A 25,084-nucleotide genomic window follows, 5' to 3' on the forward strand; every position below is an offset into this window, starting at 1 on the left:
AATGGCTTTAGTTCACAAAGATTCCTCTCACCACCTGTTACAGGCTCGGCAAACACACGTACTAAATTGATGGATTTATCAGTGTATTACAGAGAAATAAAGGCTGGTAACATATAAGCAGACTTCAAGCTGATCTCCACTCTCTCATGTTTTTGTGATGTGCCAGTGGTGCAGGTTGGAATAGCAGAACCTTCCAATAGCAGTGCACATTGGAATGTTCTTGTGCTCTGTTCCCTCTCCAACCCTTAAAAAGTATGGTGTGAAGATCACTTCAATTCTTTCCACCATTTTCTCATGTCCAAATCTATCACTAAATCTGAAAAAGAGGGCAAGGTGGACACATGAATGTGAATGGGTAGCAGCCATCTGAAAGTAGAAGAGGGTCTAGTTCTGTCACTATAACTCTTTTCATCATTAAGCAAAATGTTAGAGGCTAACTCTTCCCCCACGCCCTTTGCTATTTTAAAGCTGAAGGGTAGTTAGGCTTTGAAGCCTTACATTTTAAGCAGGAAAAGAACGCACCTGTTTCCACGCCTCCCACCACACACACACACAACCGAATAAGCATCTTCTGAGCCTTAGTTTGCTACTCCTAGCTAAGTTGTGCTCAAGAATTTTTTCTCCTGTCCTAGGTCACAGACAAAGGCTTTAACAATCAGTATTTTTTAAAAAAATAACTAGTTTTACTCTGATGGGACCTAGTTAACACAACTGAGATGTGTCTACTAACAGGTCTTTTCCAACAACTGTCTCAAACCTACTATACTTCCTAGCTACATGCAGCAGTGCATTTTTGGAAATCTAGATTATCCTACAGTGTTTTGGTAAGAGCAGCCAAGAAGGCATACTTAATGTATATAAGGAACCCCACTTTACCAAACAGGACAGCGACAACTTGGTTTCAGAAAAACCCACGTTTCTTCTATGCAAGGCTTGAATCACTGTGAGTATTATGTTGGGTATAGATACACACCATGTTTAGAGCCAGCCAGGTAATAGAAAGTTAAATTCTTAACTAGTGTAGAACAGGCAAAGACATGCAAAGCCAATATTACTTGTGAGCATGCATGTGTGGGTAGAGAACTAGAATGAAATCATTTGAAACTTAGTGTAAACATGAACTATTTTTTACTTTAAAAATTAAGAAATATAGCCGTTCCTACTTTGATAGTGGAATTAACAGTATGACTTTTAGATTATCAAAACAGGGACACAAAGTAAGCCAAAGTTGTTCCATGTTGATCTGCTTCAGCAAGTAGATGAATAAATTCTGAAAAAAGAAAGGAACATTGATCAATATAGTCTGATCTCTTGCATAACTGGTCATGGAACAAATTAAAGCACCCTTTCAAAACTGTCAAATTAATGACCTGTGACACACAATGTTCTCCTCTGCCAGGATGAGCAGCAAGGGAAGAACATCTTTTACTTCCTGAAAGGGTTCATTAAGAAGATAGAAGAGATAAATACTTCACTCAGAGTGTCATCAGCCTAGAAATGAAAGACTGAAATAGACTAAGCCTTCTGTGAGATAATGTCACTTTATCCATTGTGCTATTTTCAAAGATAAATATGTCATATCAGCCCCTGAATGAACATGCCAAACACAACTAAATCAAACCATCTGCAAAATGTTAAAGAAAATGGGGAGAAAAATGTATTTTCACCCTGGAGAATCAGCATTATACACCAGTCAACTCTTTTTTTTTTTTTTTTTTTTAAAAGGAATTTAAACTTCCACTTCCATGGATATATATTTTCATTTCAGCTCAGTGGGACTGAAAGCACCACTGAGTCATACATGCAATAGAATCAGGTTTGTCATTTCAAATTATAAATAAATAAATAAAAGATAAGTGGTAAACATTGTCAGTTATGAGAAAAAATTTTAAACCATTATTAAAAAATACTACAAAAGGGCAACAACTGTAAAAAGCTGCCACTCAGGCCATATAAGGTATGGCAGCTGACACGAATATTCAAGACACACGAAACCTTCAGCTGTAATGATCTGTGAAGCGAAAGGATTTAGGTTCAGAAATTGTGCAGAGGATATTCTGGATTTGTTTTGCTCTTCTGGCTTCTAGCCTAAGTTGCCTGGATCGTTCTTTGGCAGCCAGATCCTCTGCTCGCTTTTCCTCTCTCTTTCTTTTGAGCCATCTGTGGAGAAATAAGTTTGAAAGCACTGATGGGGCATGATCAAAAGCACTTTCTTTAAATCACTGGCCATCACTTCTGGCTGTACTCACAGATGACAACTGTTCTCTTAACTGAGAGTCAATCTAACTGTTAACTAAAGCCCCAGTATCGCTTAGCAAACAGGCTACATCCAGGGACTGTTTTTTTAGGCTAAAAGCAGATGTGGAAACTAGTGGGACATATCTACAAGAGGATCAGCAGTGAGAAGGAAGAGTGGGACCTTTGCCTGAAGCAAATGCAGTCCCTTCTCCAAAAACTAACTGATCTACAACCTTTACTGCCACTATATCTTCCCACTATGAGACCGCACCTTGATCAGCGGGCTGGACACCAGGAGTTGGTAATGTCAAGAGGGGTCTAAAGAGGGAACTGGCTGAAAAGCTCAGTTGGATGAGTGCAAGAAGTTTGGGAGGAGGGTCAGACGGAGTTCACCAGACTCCAAATAGGTTTAGCCCTAGGCACCTGTGACATGGATCTTCAGACTGCCAAGCCCCACAAAAAAATCACCTTAAAAGGGATGCTGTTTTCACCATCGGTGAAGAATGTAAAGGACCTCATTTCTCTGTTCAAAGGATGGCACACCTGACATCAGGCCAGTTCCCCCCCTTCAGTTCTAAGGAGTTGTCCCTCCCACATTCTTTATAAAAGGTTAAAACTAGACAGCAACCCATGCTGTTCACAACAGTTTACCTTCTGGTTTAGAAAAACTAAAATAGTAAAGGGATTTTCGGCCAGCGACAGAGCTAGATGTTTTAACTGCTTTAGTCATCAGCAGGACTTTCTTTAGTAAGTGAAAGTCAATAAGCACTAGGTTGTGCAACCTGTAGTATATAAAAGCCTTATTTTATATAGCTATTTTTTCATTCAAACATCATCCCAAAATACTTGCATTAAATAGTGACAGAGAAAGAGAAAGAGAAATTGGAAAATTTTTAAACAGAAGTTTGGAAGGAGAGTGAGCAGAGGCAGAAAGAGTAAGACTGTATCATCTGTTAGGAACAACACAGGAGAAGGCTCTTACACTCACGTGTGAGTGCATGAAGGAAGAGGAAGGTGGTTTTCAACCTCTACTGAAAACCTCCTCAGTTCCTTCCTCACCCACTAGAATTTGCTTCATTCAAAAGCAGATGTTTCCTTCGCAAGCATTCTGGGATATAACTTTTATGATAGATGTTTTACAAATAAAGTTGCATTCTAAAATCAATTGTACAATTTAAGATGCTGAGGGATACAACATTCGGACACCCTAGCTCTGTTGAATACAAGAGCCATAGACATACTGTTTAAAGGCTTTGTCACATTCCTCTGTTCTTGGAAGAAAGTACAGGCATTCCTCCTGGCGTCTAAGGATTTCCATTTGTTTTTCTTTCATTTGTTCTTGGTGCTTTTTTTTAAGCCATAACCTGAAAGCTTCCTCTGGATCTCTGTTCTCCTGCTAATTAAAGCACACATATACATAAATATGCTGTTTGTCTTTGAAATTAATATAACAACAGTACTACATCTTCCATGCCAGGTAATGATATAGGCTTTATAAACCATGCTGAATCCAGCCACAGAAACATACTAAGTATTACTGCCGCCCCCCCGCCCCCACCCCCAATTTAGAAATTGAGACACAAATCTCAGATTCAAAGTTTAGAGCTTTTGTCCGCATTGTAACATGTAAATTGCTTGCTAACACAAGTGTAAATAAATGCTAATGGATACACTTCAGAAACATTTAATTCCTGGCTGTGATTCATGCTAAGGCACAGTCAAATCATCATCATGCTAAGATGCCATATGGTAACATGATCTTAGGACATAAAGGTCAAATAAGCACAGCTTCTTGCGTGATACAAGTGCACTATGTTAAAATTGTAGTCAGCTGAGCAGTTCTATAACTTGTAAGAGAAAATAGAGTAGGGTTTATAAAAGGAGGGGGAGGGGAAAAGGATTTTCTGTCACTAGTAAGACCAGCAGATGGTGCAAATTAAGTTAAGTAGGATGTTCCCCATTCCTCTGAATATCAAATAGTGGGGAAATTGCCCTTGTAATGTGTAGGATAATTGTGTTCTGTATTAATCCCAAGGTTACATATGTCAAACTCACAAATGAATTCCAATTCAGATGTCTCCCTCTGTATTCTTGTGGTAAAATCCTTCTGTACAAAAATAGCTACTTTCAAAGCCATTATTGAATGTCCAGGGAAGTTAAAGTGTTCTAAACATTTATGTTTATTTCAATTCCTGATGTCATATTTAAAAGTAGCACCCCCTCCCATCCCCACCTACATTAACTCTAAATTCTAATCATCTATTCCAATAATCTGAATACGTGGGTCTTACCCATAAAATCTCATTACCTAATCAATTTGTTAGTCTTTAAGGTATTACAGGACTGCTTGTTATTGCTTGCTTTGTTCATTTTTTATAATGATGAGCTGAGCAAAATGAGTGTAAATTTATTTATTGATTTATTTATTTAGAGTACCCAGAGCATCCTTAACATGTATGGGATGGAGGAGTCTTAACTTACTCTGTTTGAATCTTCTAGTTCTTTAGCACGCTGAATTCGCTTTTCTTCCTGTACTTGTTCTTTCTTCTTCTGCAACCATGCTCTAAAGACCATGTCATTCTCTCTTTTCTTTTCCTCTTCCTGTTGTCTTTTCTGTTCTTCTTCCTTGTGCAAAAATAAGGCCTGAGTAATATCTTACAAGAAAGGTATTAGTCTGACACATGCAAAGGGCTTCGGTGTCAGAGCAGACAAACCAATACAAATTGTCTGAATTACTTACGCACCTTACCCGCAAAGTTATTGGAGAAATCGGAATAATCAACAGACACATCAAGTCAACACTGTCTTGAGGAGAAAACTGCTCTTGAGCACCTCTATGATTAAGGTTATATTTGGAAGCTTTAATTCTAATCCTTTTAATACAACCTCAGTTTCCAAAAGCCTTCCATGCTTTTCTCAGATCACTGGAGGTTCAGTACAAATGTGTCAGGACACCTTAAATCAGATCTACCCCAGGGCTCTAACTGGTTTAAAATGAGTTTCAATGACCTGTTTTAAAAACTGTTCACAGGATTTCTCCAGTCTAGATGGACCCCAAAAATCAAAAATACTTGTGAGTGCAGCCAATGACCTACACGAGAGAATTCTGGAGTGTGCCAGTGCACTGGGGTTGAGGATAATGTCATTTAATTATGGAGGTGCTGATAGCTTCAGAGCTGTGTTAAGCTAACATGATGACAGACATTTTGTTTTGTTTTTTTGAAAAAGTGGGATATTATCTTTGAGTGGTTTGTGAATGTTGAAGATATTTTGGTCAATGACAAGCACTGGTATTCAGAAATTTTGTCTCATGAAATTTTGTTCCTCTTTGGCACAAAAGCTATCCACACTCAAACTAAAAATTCCCGCAGACTAATGTACACCTTTGAAATCCAAATAAATTTCTCCCTGAATCTCTTAGCACTTAGCTAGAAAAACTGACAACTGTTACACAGTTTTCACGTCTTTGCTACACATTTAATCTTTCAGAAACTTACTTTTCCTAATATATATTGATTTCCTGAGAGCAGAAAGAACACAGTACAGTTTCACCTCTTTAGTATAGGATTATAAATTAAAGGCATTGATCTGGCCAGCTAAAATAGGTTTAAAGGTTGGTCTACATAATGAAATTAGGTTGGTAGAATTATGTCACTCAGGGATGTGAAAAATCCATACTCCAGAAAGATGCAGTTAAACTGACCTAACCCCAAGCATAACTAGCACTAGGTCAACTAGAAAATTAGCTACTGCCTCTAAGTAAGGTGGATTAACTATGACAATAGGATAAGCTCTCCTATCAGCACAGGGAACGCTTTCAGTGAAGCGCTCTTGCATCAGTACCACATTAAGTACAGACAAGTCCTAAGTTTTGTTTGAAATTGCTGCTTTACATAATAGTGTTGAGAGCTGGTGACCAGAATTGTTTTCTATTTAATACTTCCATAATAAAACAAGGTAATTCCCCACAAAGGAAAGTTCTGAGGTTTCCTGAAGGCAACACTCATCAGCACGTTTGTTGACAGCCTTCTGCTTCTCCCCCAGGAAGCATAAAGCCTTTCTGGAGAAAATCTGTCAAAAAAGCCACGTGGACGTTCCATGTGGACATTCCAAGGAGCCCTCTGTCAACAGATGGGGCTTCCAGGTCACCAGGCAGTCCTGTCTGCTGTGCTTCCGGTTGGCCAGTCTGTCGAGAAAGCAGCTTGGCAGTCTGGCCGCTCTCTGTCAACCGAGTGGATCGACAGAGCAATCCACTTTAATGTGTGGCCACCATCTGCTGACAGAAGTTTTGTCAGAAGATCTCTTCTGACCATAACGTCTGTCGAAAGATCACTGTAGTGTAGACATAACCTTACTGTCTGGGTCGGAGGCGTATAGGAATTATGAATAGACAAGAAGAATCTATCAGTGAATGTGATGGGGGTAGCCAAGTTTATGGATATACAGTAAACCCTACTCTTATGTAACACAAGTTTATACAGTGTTTTTGACATAACACTTTTCCTTCAGTGGCCTGTTTTTAGATTGCACACACTATTTTTATATAGCATGTTCACAGAATGGAGTTTGGATGTGGGAGGTTGCTTGGGGCAGGAGGGATTCAGGGTGCTGCATCTGGGGGGCGCTCACCTCAGGTGACTCCCTGCAAGCAGCTTTCCATGTCTGCTGTTCCTGGTGGAAACATGGCCAGACAGCTCTGCACACTGCCTCCACCCACAGGTGCCACCACCATGTCCAACACAGGGACATTTAGTTGCATCTCTGCCAGGAGCAGCAAGGGGACCACCTGAGGTAAGCACTCCTTGGATTTGCCACCCGGAGCCCCTTCAGGCAGCTCTCCCAATACAGCTCCCAATGGCCATTGTTCCATGTGGAGGTGTGACTAGGGGGCTCAATACACTATCCCCATTCCTCCTTGACAGCTGATTGCAACTGGAGCCAACGTACAGAGATGCATCGCTACACCTCCACCAGCAACAGAGGGCACAGAGAGCCATTTTAAGTGCATGCCCCCTGAATCTAGGACCCCGAGCCCCATCCCATGCCCCAGCTCCTGCCCCAATCACCCTTCCACATCCAGAGTCACACCTTCCCATTTCCCCCCACCTGTACAACTGTGTCATGGCTGGGAATGTAATCCGAATTTCCCCATCGTCTCTTCAATTTAAATAATGCATTTTTATATAACATGCAGTTTTCTAGAAACATTGCTACCACATTATATAAGGGTCTACCACATTAAATGGACATTTCCTTCCTTTCTATGTGTAACCTCAGAGGCACCGAGACCACTGAACAAGGGCAAGTGAAGTCTCTGCTCTACAGCCTTGGCTGAGAGCCAGCCGGCTTTTAGCTCAGGTGGCAGAGCACAGGACTTTAGCCTCTAACATCACAAGTTCATTCTCTCCTTCCAATGGCCCAGGTCCATTGGACTTACTTGACCAGGAGTCTGCAACCAAAATAGTGAGAAGAGCAATTTTTTCAAATTCAGTTATAAAAATCAATACTTCAAGGGCCACAATGCATGTCAATGAGACAGTCCTTAATAGATAACATCAAACCATACTGTTTGCAACCCCTGTGTAAAGAACAGCGCACACAATGATTTGTACCAGTTAGACAGTTTATGTTACTTTCGCCCTCGGACTGCAGACCAAATGAGGAGAAGGAAAATGCTGCACCTGGGGATAGGCTCTTCAGGAGGAAGGAGCAATGTTCCCATCAACCCTCCATCCCACCCCCCACCCCCAAGCTCTACCACCCTTGGCCCACAAACCCGCCCCCCATGCTCCCAGGCTTAACCCCTCTCAGCCTCAAACCCGCCCCCATTCCCAGGCTTAATCCCTCTTAACCCCAAACCCACCCCATCATCCCCAGCATTAACCCGCCTTAACCAAGCTCCTCCAGCTGCACGTGGGGTGGCTCCTCACCCTTCTTGTGGAAAATCATATACAGCTTGAGCGTACTGGTGTGCGTGCCCGTACTCAGCCAGCAGGAGACAGGTACTGCTCCGTCAGCTCTGCACACTGCTATTCCGCAGCCGCCCCCACCCCGGCACCTCTTCCTCCTCTGCACAGCTCCTGAAGGGGTAGACTCAGCCCTCCCAACCCCCAGCTCTCCTGCAGGCTTAGCACTTCCCCCACCTGCAGTGCATCCATCTCCCTGCACTGTGGCTGCTGAAATAATGGAACTAAATGTAATTGGTTTAATGGCCGGATCCCTCCCGCCACCGGTTAAACCAATTAAATTTAGTTCTATTGGGCGGTGGCAGAGCAGAGAGCTGCCAGAGGAGTTAGCGGCGCAAATGACTCCTTAAAGAGCCATGCCGACTCATCCTTGAGTGTTCTCTAAGCTAGATTTTTAATGAAAGAGTTATTTCTGGATTTGGTTTATAAGTGCAAATTATTATTATTACTCCAGGTGAGGAAACGGAATAAACGACTGAATGGCTTTTGAGAAGCAATACTTTGCATTAAGTTTGAGGAACAGACAAGGTCCAGGAGTCACTATGATCTCATTATTTCCTTTGTACTCTCACCTCTTTCTTTAGCTTCTCCTTCCTTTTTTGCATATGTTTTTGCAATTCTTTTTGTCTGGGCGAAAGACTGTAAGTAGAGCTTCTCAAAGGCATGTTTGCAGACTGCACCCTGCGTGGTGGTTTTCTCATTCCCATACTTCTTGCAATGTTGATGGCTGAGTTTGGACGATAATTAGGATTAGGTGGAGGCTTAGGGAAACAAATAAACTCTTCGCCAATGGGAAAGCAAGAATTTACCACTGGCTGAAGTGAAGGCTCTTCTTTTTTTAGGCTGGGAGTGCCAAAAATAATGGAATGGGAAAATTTAGGAGAAATAGGTTGAGTTTCAATGTCAGTGAAAGAAACACTTAGTGGGGGCAAAAAACCATGGCTTTCAATATCACGTAAACTCAACAGTTCAAATTTCCCATCTTTTTCTACTAGAATCTTGCCATCCTTATGTTCCTCATCTTTGCCACCATTAAGTGAAAAAGACATGGTTTGCATTCCTGGTTCATTAGAAATATGCAGTTGAGACAAACTACTTGAAATATCCTCTTCACTTTCAGGAACATTTTTATAAGCCCCCATATCTTCTGGTGGAGGAACTTCCAAATCTATCAATTTTTCTTTGAATTTTAGTTTTCTTTCTCTATTTTCATCCAGAGGCTCTTGGTTTTGCAGCAGCTTGTTGGCTTCTTCAATCTTTTCCAAAATATAGCGCTTTATCTCTTCATCATCTTCCTCATCCAGTTCCTGCTGGTTTTCCAGCTTGGATTCCTGGACTGAGCTCTCACTGTCTGTATCAGATATATGATCCGATGGTTTAACTTTGGGTACAGATACAAGTTTTTCTTCATTTGGTGGACTCTTCTGTAGATCTGCATATACACATCCTTTTGTTTCCTCATTGTTTTCCAACTCTTCATCAATATTTGTTTCAACATCCTCTTCATTCTGATCAGGATTATAAAAAGAAAGTTCTTCCTTTAAAGCTGTGTAAGAAATAACTTTTCTAAAAAATTTAAAACAGTGTAGTTCTCACACACACACACACACACACACACACACACACACACACACACACACACACACACACACACACACACACACACACACAGAGTGTATCATTAAGTCTGGGATTTTAAAACACAGAAATCAGGAAATTAACAGTTTAGTTTCTATAGGAAACGCTGAATATGCCACTTTGAGCACATTATGAAAACTTTAAGGCCAGAATGGACCATCACCACCATCTAGTCCGGCATCCTCAATATTGCTGACCACGCTCTTTACTATAATAGGCCCATAAACTCTGACTAAGTTAATGAAATCCTCACATCATGATTAAGGCTTCAAGTTACAGAAAATCCACCATTTACACCAACTGAAAGCTGCAAGTGACTATGCCCAGTTTATGCAGAGAAAGTTTAAAAAGCTCTAGGGTCTCTGCCAACCTGACCTATGGAGAAATGTTTTCTTGCTCCCAAATATGGTGAACAGTTAGACCCTGAACATGTTAGCAAGACTCAACAGCATGACACTCTTGCCTGAGAAAAAAAGTGTGCATTAGGGCTTCTGACCATTGAAACTGAAAGGCCATCCACCAGAGAACCTGGACTCTGTCCTCCTCTTGCACCAAACATCTGATACCATGTGTGTGTTGCAAACAAATTTGCTGCTGGCTGACCTCAGCAGCTAAAGATGGCTTGTCCTGCCTAGTCAAAAAACTCTTATTCATGATTCATGAAAAATGCCTGCTGAGATCATCCATTAGCACGTTTTGTATACCCAATAAGTGAACTGCTGACAGTGATCTGATGACATGTGCACCAATTTCAGAGCCTTACTACTCCTTTTCACAAGAGGAAAGACTATTCTTCTCCTTGTTTTCTTATGTAACAGACTGTTATTGTGTCATCTGACATGATTTAAACAGACTGGCTTGGAGCAATTGGCAGAAGAGTGACTGGGTGCCTGGTAAACTGCTCTGAATTCAAGTATGTTGATATGACCCAATGAATCTTTTGAAATCCAAGTCCTGTGCACTAGTAGTCCATTAAGATGGGCTTCCCATGCAAACAACGATAAATATGACAAATATGGAGTTTGGCAGGTGGGGTTTTGTAGGTGCATCACGCAATGTGATATGGCAGAAAGCTACAGTTACTTGTTAAATCTTTGAACAGTAAATTTATTTGTTCAAGTGAAGATGGTCTGAAACCTGCCTCAAGACAAACGAAGTTTGACTATCCCAGAGTCCAATCTCATGCCTGTAAGTTCTGTATTTTGCATGAGGATCAAAAGGGACTTCTCTTTGCTTATTCTGAACCTCCATATTTTGGAAGATACAAAGAGAAGTGAGCATTGGCTCTTGGGCTTCTTGATAAAATGTCCCTTCAACTCCCTAAACAGTAAATCTCTGCATCTCAATTTACTTATTAATGAAGCTGTTGTAAGTCCGACTATTAGTGACTTTAAAATGTATCACCAGCACTAGGAGGTTACATATAGGTCAAAAAGTCACATTTTGGCACTCCACCTCAGAAAGGCTGCTGACCCCTGCTGCATAACAATGCGATAGGTGCTGCCCAATAAGAGTGAAAAGAAAGAGAGAAAAGGAGCCAGAACTAAAGTAGTAGTTATTTTGCAGTGTTCCGATCAAAAACACTTTTCTTACTGCTTGATGCAGCCTGAGCTAAGAAGGTCACTGTCACACCAGTTCTCCTCTTATGGAGCTTGTCTTTTCCTGTGAGGTTCTGAAGAGCGTTAGTGGAATGGAAGGAGTGGGCATCAGGTTTTGAGGCTCTGTTCAGAAAGGATGATTAAACCAAATGTAGCAACTAAAGAAGTAATATGCTGTGGTCAAGACCACGTAAGTCTTCTGTCTGCTTCTTATATTCTAAATCTGCAACCACAGCAGACTGCTTGTCCCATCTGGAGTAACTTTTATCTTCTCTGCCCCTTACTGTCCTAGTATTTTTCCCTTCTGCCACTGTTTGGCAATGCCTCTGCCCCTTTCTTAACCCTGGCTCCTATTCTCAATCCCTGTCTTTTGCTTATCTGACTCCCTCCTTTACCTGTCTCCATCATTTTGACCTCCTTATGTATACAGTACCCATTCCTCATCTCTCATGTGCACCATCTGTACTCTTTTAAGCCACATTAACAGAAGACTGCACACATCATCATTCCAAGTCAAAGCAGAGTAAGGGAAGAAGCTTTAGCAGATACTGCTGAGCATGCTCGGATTGCTTAAACATATTTAGGATCAGAAAAGTATCAAACCATGCTAGAGAACTATTTCTGCTGCTACAACAGTCACATTCACAGCTACTGGTCACAAAACCAGCCTTGTGGCATGGACAGTGGATACAGGACAGGTGCATGGTTTCATGGTAACAGAGAACTGTGCTACAAATGGCCTGAGGAGAGCAACACAAATGTGTTTTCCATACACAAACAGCAACCATTTACTCTGGCTGATAGGTTAAACAAAATGAAAAGGAACAAAAGTGCAGTTGCTATGAGAGGACACAATGTGTCTGCCACACTTGTTACTGTCCGCACTGAACCAAATATAAAATAGCTATCCTTACAGATTTAAAAATGCTGTACGTAGAAAAGAATCACACAGCTAAATTGCAGACTACAGGAGCAGGCCCCACTCTTATGAACGGAGCCTTCTAGAATTGATAGCCATGCCCCCAGAGGTTATGATGTGGAAGAGCTATGGTCTGTGAAAGGCCAGCCACACTGTGTCTTGGTGGTCTGTCCCATACGGTTTGACACTTAACAGCAGAATGTGGCTTGTTTATGTTGTTAGAGTCCTTTGGTGAGGGCCTTTCTGTCCCTCCTCCCAACACAGGCCAGAAGCAGAGCAAAAGAAAGTACAGAAGAATGCAAGAATGATAAGAGGGCGGTACCAAACATATCCAGCCTGAGACAGGCTCCCAAGTACTGAATTTCATAATCGGCTCCCATTTTGGCACTAACGCCTCTCTTACTACATCTCTCCTTATTCCCATCTTCACGTAGTTTGGAATGAACCAAAGTCTGAGTTGCAAAATTATTTCAGGCAATGTAAAAAAGACCCACATATCAGGTGTTCCACAAATGCTTAAAGAGAACAACTTGGAAATGAAAGTAGTACTTTTGATCCACGTACATTCTCTTTGTTCCGGGAAAGAAGATTGAAAAGCCAGGGTACACTGCATCTTTTTTGCTAGAATCCCAAATACCCTTTTCTTCCTTAAATAGCAACAAGATTATAATTACATATATATTTCAGATCAAACTTGCATTGATTGTAGGGGAGGTTCCAGTTGGTAAGATTTCCAAATCTACTGTAAAATAAGCATATTTTGTAATCAAATACCTCTGTTTGCCCATTAATGTCTTCTTTTTCTTCATTAATTAGCCACTCAAGATCCTTTTCAAAATCATCCTCATATTCTGCACTTTCTGTTGAGTCACCAGCCTCTCTCAAGTCATTAGTGTCTTCCTTCTCACTCATTTTAGCTCTGTGTTACAGCAATGCTACAAGAGAGAAAAAGTGTCCTTTTACATATTTTTATTGACACACAACAATAAACTATCAGAGGGGTAGCCAAGTTAGTCTGTATCTTCAAATGCAACAAGACCACCTGCAGCACCTTATAGACTAACATATTTTGAAGCATAAGCTTTCACGGCAATAAACATTACAATGAACTACTGATTCCAGTGGCACACAGGTAAAATGATGAATAATACAACCACCTAGATATTTCTATATCACCTTGCAAGAAACGATCCCAACGGGATTTACAACCATGAATGGATTTTGCATTTCAAACCATGTGAGATTAGGAGATATTTTCATTCTCACCTATGGAGATCTGAGGCCCTGAGAAGCAAGCTGATTCACCTATGGTTTTAAAGAAAGTTACTGGCAGAGCTAGGAAGAGAACCCATGACTTCTAGTCCCTATTCTTTCACTATTAGACCATTTTTGCATGTGTACCTAACATTGCTGGTACCAAATAACACCATCTACTACTCCATTTCCGGTTTTTATTTCCTATTTTATATCGGTCAGTGGCTATAAAATAGCAGTGGTGATGTTTCATTTATTATAACTATACCAGGCAGGGCAATCGGGCCTGTGGCAATGGCAATATATTTTGACCTCAACATGTAACCAGCATAAAGACATCATCAGTTAATTCAAACAAGGCCCAGATTCTACTGAAATAATTGCCACAGCCCAAAGCTAACATAGCAAAGAACTGGGTCCCACATGTCCCAGAAGAGACTGTTCATCCTGCCCAAGAGAGCAGAATATTCAAAATAAGAACAGCCTGATGCAACAGGCACTTAACTGGAGTCTCCTGTTAACGTCAGTGAGACTAAAAGAACAACCATACTAGGTCAGAACGAAAATTCATCTAGCTCGGTATTCAGCCTTTAGACAGTGGCCAAAGCCAAGTGCTTTGAACAAAATAGATAATCATCAGGTGATCATCCCTTGTTGCCATTTCCAAACTTCTGACAAACGGAGGCTTGAGACACCATTCTTGCCCATCCTGGCAAACAGCCATTGCTGAACCTATCCTCCATGAACTTACCTAGCTTTTTTTAAAACCCTGTCATAGTCTTGGCCTTCACAACATCCTCTGGCAAAGAGTTCCATAAATTGGCTGTGAATTGTGCAAAGTATTATCTCCTGTTATTTGTTTTAAACTTGCTACTTGTTGATTTCGTTTGGTGACCCCTAGTTATTTTGTTATGGGAAGAAATAAATAAATCTTCTTTGTTCACTTTCTCCACACCAGTCATGATTTAACAGACCTCTGTCATACCCCCCACCACCCAGCAGGCATCTCTTTTCTGACCTGAAGACTCCCAGTCTTAATTTCACCTCATATGGTGGCTGTTGTATATGCTAATCATTTTTGTTGTCCTTTTATGGACTTTTTCCAATGCTAACATGTATGTTTGATATGAGGCAACCACATCTGCATGCAGTATTCAAAATGTGGGCATACCACTGATTTATGTAGAGGTTATAAAGTATTTTCTGTCTTATTCTCTATCCATTTCTTAACAATTCCCAACATTGTGTTTGCTTTTTTGACCGTTGCTGCACATTAAGTGGATGTTTTCAGAGAACTATCCCACAATGGATCCAAGATCTTTCTCTTGATTGATAACAGTTAATTTAGACCCCATCATTTTATATGTATTGTTGTGATGCTTTCCAATGGGCATTACATTTTGCATTTATCAACACTGAACTTAATTTTCCATTTTGTTGCCTGTCACAGTTATGTGAGATACTTTTGAAGCTATTCAAAGTCTGTGTTGAAGTTTACTATCTTGAGAATCCTAAACCCAAAGCAGCTGTAAAATGAGCTGCTAAATAACAGTTTCCCATTTAAAACTTGTATTTTAAAATCCCTCAGTTTTCACCATAAATGACAGAATTTAGGCATGGGGGTAAAAAGGCATCTTTTAGAAAGAGTTGAGCAAAGGTAATTTTAAAATTAGATTACCAAACCAAAACATCAAAATTGATAATTAAGAGAAATAATTAGATGGAAGCATTAGCTGTTTCCTCATATGAGTAGCTCAAGGAATACAAAAGCTAAAAATTGAGTTATTGGATAATTATAAATGTATTAGATTAAGAAGGTGACCTCATATTCTATTTCCAATCATTCTTTTCTCATGAATTTCGGCAGTGTTTTTTAAACATACTGAGAACACGGAACACCAAACAATAATATTTTTACATGGAACACCTATGAAAATTTTCTCCAGGAAAAAAAAACAGCAACATATACAGCAAAAACAAAATGAAGTAATTTATTCAGGTATCATAGCATTGTATCTGGTTTTAATAACAGAAAATATATACCATCAGTGCATGATATCAGAACAGTGTCAGACACTTGCAGAACACCAGCAAGTTGTTCACAGAACACCAGTGTTCCACAAAATAGTTCAAGAAACACTGCATTAGGCAATATCAAAGAAACAAATTTTCAAAGGGTTCTTAAAATTAGTAACATAAGTAAATTAAATTAAATTAAAAAGTGCCTGTTTGCCAAAGTAGGCATGAAAGGGAAATAGATATAAAACCAGGCAGAGTAGTGATTTAAGAAGTTAATTCTTTAAAGCAGCTTACTCTGGAATAACAGGCTGTAAATAGGTAACCATAACTCCAAATGGCACAACAACACAGCAAAGGCTCAGTTTCACTGTATAGCGTAAAACAAGGTGAAATTGTAAACATTTGGTTAACATCTCTGAAGAATCACCAACATAAATTTAGTAAGCTTGGGCAATAATTAAATCAGCCTTAAAACATAAAAATACAACATTGTCTGTACAGAAATATCACACAAGTTCAAACAGTGCTTTCAGTCCTAGAAAAATACTTATTTATCACAAACAAAAAATAAGTTCTTAAAATTATCATGGAAAGGAATTTAGGTTTCGATTATACTTACCACAGTAAGCATGTTGCTCTTTGGACTAACACAATCTGTTTTTCAATTATTTGGAATAGAATATTTTGGTACTATTCCAATTGAAGTTTTAAGCCTGAAATTCTGCATCATGGCAATGTGGTTCAATTGATTATATGGGAAAGCAATATAGTTATTTCCCCAAGGAACTTCCGGTTTTCTTTCAAAACCCAGCTTTCCTATGGATTCGCTGAGAGGAAAACAGCAGCTGTCCCAGTCCCTGTACTGACGCAGGATTGTTTCAATCCTACCATTCAGACTTAATCAAGATAGAAAACAAAAAGCAGTCAAGTAGCACTTTAAAGACTAGCAAAATGGTTTATTAGGTGAGCTTTCGTGGGACAGACCCACTTCTTCAGACCATAGCCAGACCAGAACAGACTCAATATTTAAGGCACAGAGAACCAAAAACAAGATATTAATCAAGATAGATTTTCATGATGTCTCCATTTCTTCAGATACACAATCTCCTTCCTAAAGGTGGTTTCCTGTTAGGAAATTAGGCCTGGAACCAAATATTTCCCAAGGATGTTATCAAGGAAGGACTCTATTTAAAAAAAAAGAAAAGGTAACTCTCTCTCAGAAGAGGATACATTAGACCTATGCCAAGGGTCTGCAACCTGTGTCTCCAGAGCTGCTTCCAGCTTTTTAAGGCCTTCTTTGTGGCTCCCTATGCTTTAATAGCAAAGTAAAAAAAACCCTCTTGATTATTTTTGATAAACAATGAATGTCTAAAAGCCCAGCAATGAACAACTCACACCTAAATAGCAAACGAAGTGACCTCAAAACACTGGATAACTCCCCCTTTAATATGTGATTCAAGATATGATACTGTATCATTTTGCTTGTGTTGCTAATAAAAAGTCTAGATTTTGAAAAGGAAAAGGAAGCTTGCAGCATTCCTGCTTTGAAGGACAACACACATTTTAAGGAAGAAAACTGAAATTAAACATGAAGTAAAATTGGCATAATTAAAGTAGGTTCAGGAGTGAAAGTCAGGAAGAGAGTGATACAAACAAAGAAATGCAAAGTGTGAGAAAAGAGAATATGTAAAAAGTTTGTAAACATCCTGCAGTAAGCATGTCACATTACAAATCGTTGTGTGTGCTGTTCTTAAGATAAGGGTTACAAAAAGTATGGTTTGACATCATTTATTAAAGATTGTCTTGTATTCCCATTCGTTGAGGCTCTTGAATTATTGAGTTTCTTACCAAATAAGAAAAAAATGGCTCTTCTTGCTGTTTTGTTTGCTGACCCCTCACCTACACAAAGGTAAACCACTTCAACTAGAAGTGGCAACAGCTCATGTGATGAGGGCTCAAAAGAGCTTCTTCACGGTAGCAGCATTGATCTTCGGTAGGCAAATGGTACCCCTGAAGGCACAGTTACAGCTACCTTTGGCTGCCATGTGTCCAATTTTTTTTTTTTTTTTACAAGTATTGTTTCCCACTGAAATATATCGATGGAGGTGGTCCTTTTCCAAAAAAGGATATGACCTCATATTTCACCTTCTCACTGAAGAGCTGCAAATTTGGGTGGAGTAACTTGTTGATCACACTTGAAATGTCTTTCAATACAACATCAGGCAAGAGTTACCCTGTGTGTGTATGGGCCAATCAGTGGAAGTTGTGTGCTAGCAAAAGTCTCTCAAGTTACTTATATACCAATAGAACCAATTTAAAGTCCTTTTAGTTATTTTGCTGATGTTTATTCTTCTCAGAAAAGTTCCATACTGCTGTAATATTCCTTTCACATGTTATGCTGGCACAGCTTTCTGAAATAATTAATTCTGGAGTTCAATATTCATTCTTCATTATTTATTAAAAAATTTTCTGAAAAGGTATTCCCACTTTAACATAATCAGCTTCTACAATTAATTATTAAATGTTCTATTCTTAATAATCAAAGTATTGCCTTACTAGTTTATATTTTATACTGAATAGTTTTACATATACCAGGTAATTACAACCAAGTAAATCAAACCACAGCTTAATAAGATGAATTAATAATATCCAACTATAACATAAATCAATTCTTAGTCACATTATATCTACATTAGAAGTATGACACTGTAGCAATTCCTAATAATAGTCAAAAATGATAGAGAGGATATCAATTCAGAGAAACTGGGAAAGGGATTCAGAGCCAAAACAACTTTTCTCCAGAAAGGGAAGAATCACTCATATGTTGGGAGTAACTAGACCACTGGTTCCCAGCATTTTCAAGAACATGGCATACTTCAATGTGACAAATAGTTACAAGGCACACCCACATTTTTCACCTGAACCAATTGCTCATAAACATCACATTTACTTACATTTACTATGGTTACAGTCTTACTAGAGAGGTTTACAACTTAGTAGTGCATACAATAAGCTAAACAAGGATCATACACATTAAAGTTTCAAATCCACCACAGAATACACCATCTTAAACAGCGAGGACAGACACATTTTCAAAGTCTGCTCAGCACTATGCTAGGGATGTTGAGTAAACGAGTAACCACTGAAGGCAAGCTTCCCTTCCTGCCAGCTCATTGGAGCCAGGAGATGGCATTTAAACTCTCTTCCAGCTGCAGCAGGCTCCTGCTCTCCTCCTCTCCCTGCCTGGCCACAGCAAGGAGTGGGGGCGGGCTCCCCACCAGCTCATTCGGACCAGGACGCAGCATTTCAACAGCCTCCGGGTGCGAACGGGGTCCTGAGGGATCAGCACATCCCCTCAAGGTGGCTCTGCAAAGAACTGCCATAGCGGGAGGAGGGGAAAGAACTGACAAAATTTCATGGTCCACTTGGACAGTTTCACAGCACACTGGTGGAAAACCACTGTACTAGAGTGTCAGCAAAGCAGAGAGTAAACAATTTGTTAATGACAAGAGTGATGCAAGCAACCCCTCTGAGGCTGCACATACTGAAGTAGTGTTACACTACCTACTAGGCAGCTGCTGACAGTCCTTGTGCAGGCAAAACTGTAAATTCTAGCTCTTCCTTAATGCTGTTCCTTATTTCTAATTATTTCTGTATAAATGCAAGATATTGCAATTATTTAAAAGTTTCTTTGCCTGGCTTTTGTAGTTTCCATAACAGCTTGGAGACGTCCACCCCTGTGTGCGTCTACTGGGAGACATTATTGTTGGGCATTAAACAGATCGCTAAACAGCCAAAGGTTGCAACACACCATGGGCTACATTATTAGCTGTGACTCTTTCGTGCTCCAAAATGTTCCTGGGAAAAGTGAGAGGGCTACTGCCTATTCCTCACATTCAAACTCCTCAGTTTCTAACATCAAAATGTGTTTCACAGAGGATTAAATTAAAAAAAGAAGGAACAAAAGGTGTGAACAACCAATATATTGCTCACTTAAGTTCCCATGTCTCTAATTCAAAGTAAATAAATTAATTTTTCAAGGTGAAAATTAAATTAACAGAACAATCAGTTAAGATTTCAGCATTATGCTATGTAATTACTATATTAAGATCCCCCTACACACAGCACATTACTCCAGAACTGTTTACAGTATGACCACAAAACTCAGATACAGAAGTATGTGAAAAAGCAGTTGCTTTGGTTCACATATGAATCCTAGAGTTCAGATGAAGTCAAAACTCAAAGAGTTTCTTTACGTTTCCACTCAAATGGGCCACAGGCTTGTGTGGAACTTACAGTGAACTTTGACTTGCACATTTCTGCATATCCACAATACAAAATGTTGCATATGTTCATTTAATGAAAGATGTCATTTAATTATAATACTGCACACAGTTCAGCTTATTTACATCGTGCCTTCTGAGAGAAACACAATAAACAAAATGTGTTCTGTTATAGATCACAACATTAATCCTACACTTATGGTTGAGGGGACACCTTCAATTTAAGGATCTGCTCTCACAAGATACTAAATGCTTTCAATACTTACCCTACATCTACACTACAGCAAAAAGTTGACAAAAGGAATGCAACTCCAGATATGTGAATGACAGGGGAGGAGTTGGGGGTGGGGGGGAAGAGATGGGGGAGTGCATGACCCTCCTGTCTACTTCCCTTACTCCTCTTATGCAGCATAGAGTAACAGGGTTGATGGGAGAGCAATAGTCAGTTGATTTTGCAAGTCTTTATTAGACCTGCTAAATCAACCATCAATATCAGAGTGTCAATCATCCCCAATAATACAGATGTAGCCCTATTCAGGGCGTACACCATAGCCATTGCCATAGTACCCAAGTGCCATGACTTGAATGCACACTCAGCGGATCCTTAATCCTTATTTTCATCTCCTTGCACTTTATTTTTCTGGAAAAGTTTTCCCTGAACTTAAACATCTTATGCTCACTCCAAAACCAGTGATGAATTATTCTACAATGTCTAGTAAAATTCCATTTGGCTATTAGAGTTATCCAAGCATTGGTGAGGAAACTGTGATCATTTAAAAAATTATTTGGATGCATCTTTCACACTTTTCTACATAACCACGTAAGAGACATTTGAACTGCTTTAGAAACCAGAATTAAACCTAACAAGTCTACTTTTCAGTAAGAAAATTTTACCTCACTTTTACAGATGAAGCAGCAAAGCAATGGGTCAGGAATAGCACCTGAACTCCCATCCTGTGCTGAGCACATGTTGCTTCTACTCAAAAAATAATTTCACTTGAAAAAGTTTAACTTCAGAGTTTGGGTCCCAAATTATAGAATTATGTATGATGCTTTATTATATATGCATAAAAACTGGCTAGGAAAGTAAGGGAAAAAAAAAGAAAACTGTGCACTACTTGTTCCATATGTTCTATTCTTCATAAATAAGCAGAGCGATACGGACTTTCACTAGACTGAGACTGATTTACACCAGATGAGGATTTTGCTCTCAAGCGCACTTAGCTATCTCTTTACCCTTGCAGAGAGGTGAACTGGATTTCCTAGTGAGGCTTTCCTGTCTCTATTGAACTGTAATCCTCAATCAATATAGTAGACGATGTAAAATGTTTTTATTTAGTTGGATAATAGTCATTAAAAATAAAAAACAAAAGTTTCACACAAACGACTGCATTCAGCTGTAAAAGCTCTTCACTTAGGCCAGACCTACATTTAAAAGTTTTGCTGGCTTAGTTATACCTGTTACAGTGCGTTTTTTTTTCATGACATAGCTATGCTAGCAAAAGCTTTAGTTTCAACAGTTAGGTAAGCAAAAGTGGGCTTTGGCTGGAATAGATTATTCTTTTTGCCAGTACAGGCATATAGGCAAAACTTCATACATATACAGAGCTTACATGGAAAGGTCTTCAGAGCACTGGGCATCTTATACGTTCATACAGCACTTAGCACCATAACATAAACAAGAAGTAAAAAATAAACATCTTGGTACACTTGACATGCGAAAAAGAAACTGAACATTCATGAAGTTTCAAGGGTTTAAGCACAATTTAAACTGTCACTTTGCACATGGAGCACACACAAAAAAGCCGCTGTCTAAGATATTGCTATGCATGCACAAAGGAAGGGAAAGAATAATCACTAGCATAAGGTTGCATTAAGTTCACGAGCCTAACACTACGATCAACTTTGCTCAGTTATTTCCCTCTCGTCTACAAAACAGCAATAAAGCCTGTAATGCTTTGGCCAGACTTAAGAAAATTTCCCGCCTGCCTCGCAGACTTTTCGTCTTGCTCCTACAAATAATATCACACCCGTTACAACGGAATCACAAGCCACTGTACGTTCTCAACACTTTCCTCCCAACGTATTACACACATCGCGCACCAAATTACCAAGCTAAGCCCCGCTGCGAAGGAAACGAACCCTACCAGCTCCCCTTTACCTGTCGGGAAACTGAGGCACGGAGCACTTACAAGCGGCTTGCCCAGCCCGGGAGCTTCGCCGCAGCCAGGCAGAGACCCCAAGCGCCCCGCGTCACAGCCCGCTGGGAGCGGCGGGGAGCTCGGATTACGCCTGCAAAGGAGCCAGCACCCGCCAGCGACAAGCCGGCTCGTTTTGGCCGGCCGGTAAGCGCCTTAACAAGCCGGCACCAGGACCCGCCCGAGGGCCGTACAGCGCAGCCGGGTCAGGGCCCCGGGCCGGGCGCGCTCCCTCATCGCTGGGACGCGGGCGGGGGAGCAGCAAACCCCCGGGTCACCTTTCGGGAGGGTCTAGCTCCAGGCAGCGCGAGGGGAGCCAGGACTGCTCATCCCATCGCTCCCCGTGCCTCGGGCTCCGGACCCTCCGCCCCGCCCCTCTCGCCTGCGTGCCGCGGCGGGAGCCCTCGGGGCTGGAGCGGTTGCCATGGTAGCAGCGACCAGCCCCTGCAAGCTCCCATCTCTCACCTGTAGCGCCCCAGCGCGGCGGACGGCGGATCCAAAGGGCCAAACTTCTCGCTGCGTCTCGTTGCCTCAGCAACCAAGAGCAGGCGGGCCGAAGTCTCGTGAGAAAACTGACCGGAGTTCTCCAAGTCAATGGTCTCCCTGGAGCCCTAAGTAGCTACTCACCCGGCTGGAGCGCCGCCATCTTGGATGCTGGCCGAGGCCCCGGGCGCGTGAGCCCTAGTGTGTGACCTCGTCGCAGGCTGCGGCGCTGCGCCCTCTGCCCAAGTCCAGTTTGCTTAGGGCAGCCCGCCTCCAGCCATCCCCCAGGCAGGAGCGGATACTGACCCAGCACCTCAGCCCCAGTGCAGCTGCTCAAGAGGCCCAGACCCTGTGTTCACAAATCAGTCAGGGCCCAGAAGTGGGGAGATTTAAAACACAACCAACAGCAGGTTGTCCATCCTGGGGCCTCTGAGCTGGCAGGTGAGTGGGAGTATCCTGCTTTCAAGCCCCTACAACCCCAGGGCACCTCAGGTTACTTTTTCAAAGAAAGCGAGCAAGTGGTCTCCCCTTGGTACATGACTGCAGGAGCTGGGCTAGGGTTGCAAGTGGCTGTTTTGCAAGCAGAACTCATGCTTGACAAGGGAGGGGGTTAGGTGCTCATCAGCACTACTGACAGCAATGGGGCTAAGACAAGCTCCTTCTAGATCTGGGAAGCAACCAGCATGGTCCTACAGGCCCCTGTGCAGGTGGGATCAGGCAAGCACTGCACAGTGCCCCCACTCTGAGCACCAGCTCCACATCTCCCATTGGCTGAGAACCATGGCCAAAGGGAGGTGCAAGAGTGGCACCTGGGGGCACTGGCAGCATACACTGCACAGAGGCTGTTGGCTACCCCTCTGCTTAGGAACCAGGTAGTCTGGCCACTTCTAGGAATAGCACAGAATCAGGCCAGGTGGACAGGCAGGGCACCTGCCTTGGACAGCCCATGCCATCAACTGGGAACCACCTTAAGTAGCACATGGCTGGAGCCTGAACCCACACCTGCACCCTCAGCCCCTAGTCAGAACCCACCCCAACAACCTAACTCCTTTGCAGAGCTCTAATCCCAACCCCCTGCCCCACCGCAAAGTCCCTCCCAGTGCACAGATGCTACACGTCCCCCCTACTCTTACTCCCACACACAGCACTCCTCCCCCACAGGCTAAAGACCCCTCCTGCATACTAAACCCCCCAACCTCAGCCCTTCCCCAAAACCCACACCCCCTTCTGCAGCCTGAAGCCCAGCCTTAGCCCTGAGCTCACTCCAGCACTTCAACTGCCTTGGCTACATGTACCCTAAACCCCTCACCCCCAGCCTCATCCACTCCTGCACCCCAACTCTCTGCTGCATCCCACTGAAAGCAATAGAGGATGGGCAAGAGTGACTGGAGACAGGGTAAAATTATACAGTTTTGTGTGATTCTAAAATTGGCAACCCTACCTGGAGCTCAAAGGGAACTTAAAATGTTAGAAGAATAGCAATACAATCCTGCAACTTGGTAACTAGCCCAGCACCTTTTCCCTCTGCTTCTGGGCTCCTTTTGCTCAGACCCACACACAGAGCAGTGTGATTGTCCTGAAGAAGATTTCCAGGGGACTCAAAAGCTTATCCTTTGCATCAACAGACGTTAGTCCTATAAAAGATACTACTTCCTACACCTCGTGTGTCTCAGATTCTTGAACCCACATGGCAACAATACTGCAAAGAACAATTTAACATACATGCAAACATCAGATGAAACTTGAAGTCAACAGTGCAGAAGTTTCATTAAATATTTCTATCATCTACACTCACTTCATTATAAATCAGATCACATTACAGCTGTCTTCATGAAGAGTTAATACCACAGGAAGTTTTTAAAATACTTTTTGGCTGCATGCTTCACAGATCAGTATTCTATTGCCATTTATGGATGTCAGCTATTTAGACAAGGGCTGGGATCTTTTGGGTTTCATATGAAGAAACAACCAGAGGTTTGTGGGTACTCCAGGTGGCTAGGGTTTTTGATGGAAGCACTGCCTCTCCTCTTCTCCCCCTGCCCCATTGCCCACTTTGGACAGTGATTACTCCAGGATGTGGTAAGATTATTCCTGCAAGTGTAACTACCCACAGACAGACAATTAGGACCTCTGGAGCTTAGTGCAGGCACCTCTATCATATGGAAATGTACCTATTTCACAGAACTGGAAGGGACCTTCAGAGGTCATATAGTCCAGCCCCCCCTCACAGCAGGGCCTATCACCATCCCAGACAGGGTTTTCTTTTTTTTATAAATCTACTTGCCCCAGGTCCCTAAATGGCCCCCTCAAGGACTGAAATCACAACCCTCAGTTTACAAGAGCAATGTGCTAACCACTGAGCTACCCCCCACCCAGTTTGAGCTAAAAGCCAGGGGCTCTCAGATTAGGCTGTAGCGGACACCCATTCTATCTGCAAAGTGATCTAGGTGCCACTACATGAGACAGTGAACTACCCATAGGTGTGTGG

The 25,084-nt window shown here is 41.6% G+C and overlaps 1 protein-coding gene across 5 annotated transcripts; it reads right to left on the minus strand.

Annotated features, from left to right (window-relative positions):
* Positions 1-20: 20 nt before the first annotated feature.
* CCDC181 (coiled-coil domain containing 181) lies at positions 21-23,650 on the minus strand. 5 transcript variants are annotated; one of them, XR_012646243.1, is made up of 7 exons: positions 22,108-23,649; positions 13,134-13,294; positions 8,777-9,712; positions 4,720-4,863; positions 3,480-3,634; positions 1,371-2,160; positions 21-1,270 (listed from the first exon to the last, which is right to left on the minus strand). XR_012646243.1 is itself a non-coding variant. In XM_074999911.1 (7 exons), exons 2-6 carry the CDS (start codon positions 13,269-13,271, stop codon positions 1,998-2,000), a joined length of 1,536 nt encoding a protein of 511 aa, XP_074856012.1. In that variant the 5' UTR covers positions 13,272-13,294; positions 22,108-23,649; the 3' UTR covers positions 21-1,270; positions 1,996-1,997. The 5 variants fall into 5 exon arrangements, 4 of the variants coding, with proteins under 4 accessions (XP_074856012.1, XP_074856020.1, XP_074856005.1 ...); XM_074999911.1 differs by having other exon boundaries at positions 1,996-2,160; XM_074999919.1 differs by having other exon boundaries at positions 21-2,160; positions 3,480-3,631; positions 22,108-23,650.
* Positions 23,651-25,084: the final 1,434 nt, after the last annotated feature.

The sequence above is a fragment of the Carettochelys insculpta genome, chromosome 1 (genome assembly GCF_033958435.1).
Source record: "Carettochelys insculpta isolate YL-2023 chromosome 1, ASM3395843v1, whole genome shotgun sequence".
Taxonomy (NCBI): domain Eukaryota; kingdom Metazoa; phylum Chordata; order Testudines; family Carettochelyidae; genus Carettochelys; species Carettochelys insculpta.